The 1,390-nt window shown below is 39.2% G+C and overlaps 1 protein-coding gene across 1 annotated transcript; it reads right to left on the reverse strand.

The window, feature by feature from the left end:
* Positions 1-352: 352 nt before the first annotated feature.
* LOC131395804 (olfactory receptor 5W2-like) lies at positions 353-1,108 on the reverse strand. Its single transcript, XM_058527625.1, has one exon. It carries the CDS (start codon positions 1,106-1,108, stop codon positions 353-355), a length of 756 nt encoding a protein of 251 aa, XP_058383608.1.
* Positions 1,109-1,390: the final 282 nt, after the last annotated feature.

Genomic DNA, 1,390 nt, shown 5'->3' on the forward strand with positions numbered 1-1,390 from the left:
AACTTTTATAAAATCAAATAATGTGCAAAAGAGTGACTGAAAAAACAAAAATTTGGCAAAATAAGAGTCCAGACCTTTTCCAGAAATAGGGAGTACCAAATATAAATTCAAGACATAAAATGAAGCATGGTGTATTTAGGGAATGATAAATTCTGGTATGGTTGGAAGATGGTGTACTATTTGGATTACCCCACATTAGTCAAAACAATCTTGATTTTCCTGTATTATAGTGTAAGATTGGGAGAAAAATATACACATATAAATTTTCAATGGAGCCATTTTTTAAGTTTTTTCAGAGCTTCTTTCACATCCTTGTTCCGTAGGCTATAAATCAGAGGGTTTAACACAGGAATCAAAGGGTGTAAAACAATGAGGTCGTTTTGTCTTGATCTAGGGAGTAGGAAGAACTCAGCTTGAAATACATGAAGAGAATAGTTCCCTGGAAAATGGCCACAGCAGTTAAGTGGGAGGTGCAGGTGGAGAAAGCTTTGACCCTCCCCTCAGCAGAGTGGATCTTTATTACTGCCAGGATGATGTAACAATAAGACGCAAAAATCCCTGAAAGAGTAATCAGTTCAATGAAGCCAAAAATAGTGAGTATCACTAACTCATTGGCCTGTGTATCTGAGCAAGAGAGCAGTAGGAGAGGAGGAACATCACAGAAGAAATGGTTAATCTCATTTGAACCACAGAAACATAAGCGGAATGTTAATGTCATGTGTGTCAAAGCATCTGCCATTCCCATCAGATAAACCCCAGCCATGAGCAGGGAGCACACTCTGCTGGACACGTTGACTGCGTGGAGCAAAGAGTTGCTAATGGTCTTGTACCGATCAAAGGCCATCACGGCCAGCAGTAGACGCTCAGAATCTGCAATGATACAGAAGACCAACCACTGCAGAGCACAGCCATGGAAGGGAATTGACTTGTTCTCAGTGATGAAGCCTACCAGCATCCTGGGTCCAACTGCTGAGGAATAGCAGAGGTCCCTGAAGGAGAGGTGGCTGAGGAAAAAATACATGAGTGTGTGCAGCTGGGGATCCATTCTAATTAAAATGGTCATCTCAAGGTTTGCGACAATATTGATGAGATAAACAATTAGAAACATGGTAAATAGTGTCACTTTGATCCCAGGGGTACTGTTAATTCCCAAGAGAAGGAATTCCTACAAGGATGAGCAATTTTCCCCATCCATTCTTCTTTATTCTTCTAAAAGTCTACAGAATTGATCAAGAAAATGGTAGATCAATGTTTTAACCTTTCTTGACACTCACAAAAACATAATCTGTAAGTGGATAAGAATTTATTTCAGTATATTATATTCTTTATCATCAGAAAACAGCCCAGACAAGTTTCATTGTTATGTTCTTGACAAAAGCTAAAGTGTCTG

The sequence above is a fragment of the Diceros bicornis genome, chromosome 31, assembly GCF_020826845.1.
Source record: "Diceros bicornis minor isolate mBicDic1 chromosome 31, mDicBic1.mat.cur, whole genome shotgun sequence".
In the NCBI taxonomy this organism is placed as follows: Eukaryota; Metazoa; Chordata; class Mammalia; order Perissodactyla; family Rhinocerotidae; genus Diceros; species Diceros bicornis.

Coding starts and splice junctions, on each gene's coding strand:
- LOC131395804 (XM_058527625.1), bottom strand. CDS start 1,108: ATGTTTCTAATTGTTTATCTCATCAATATTGTCGCAAACCTTGAGATG.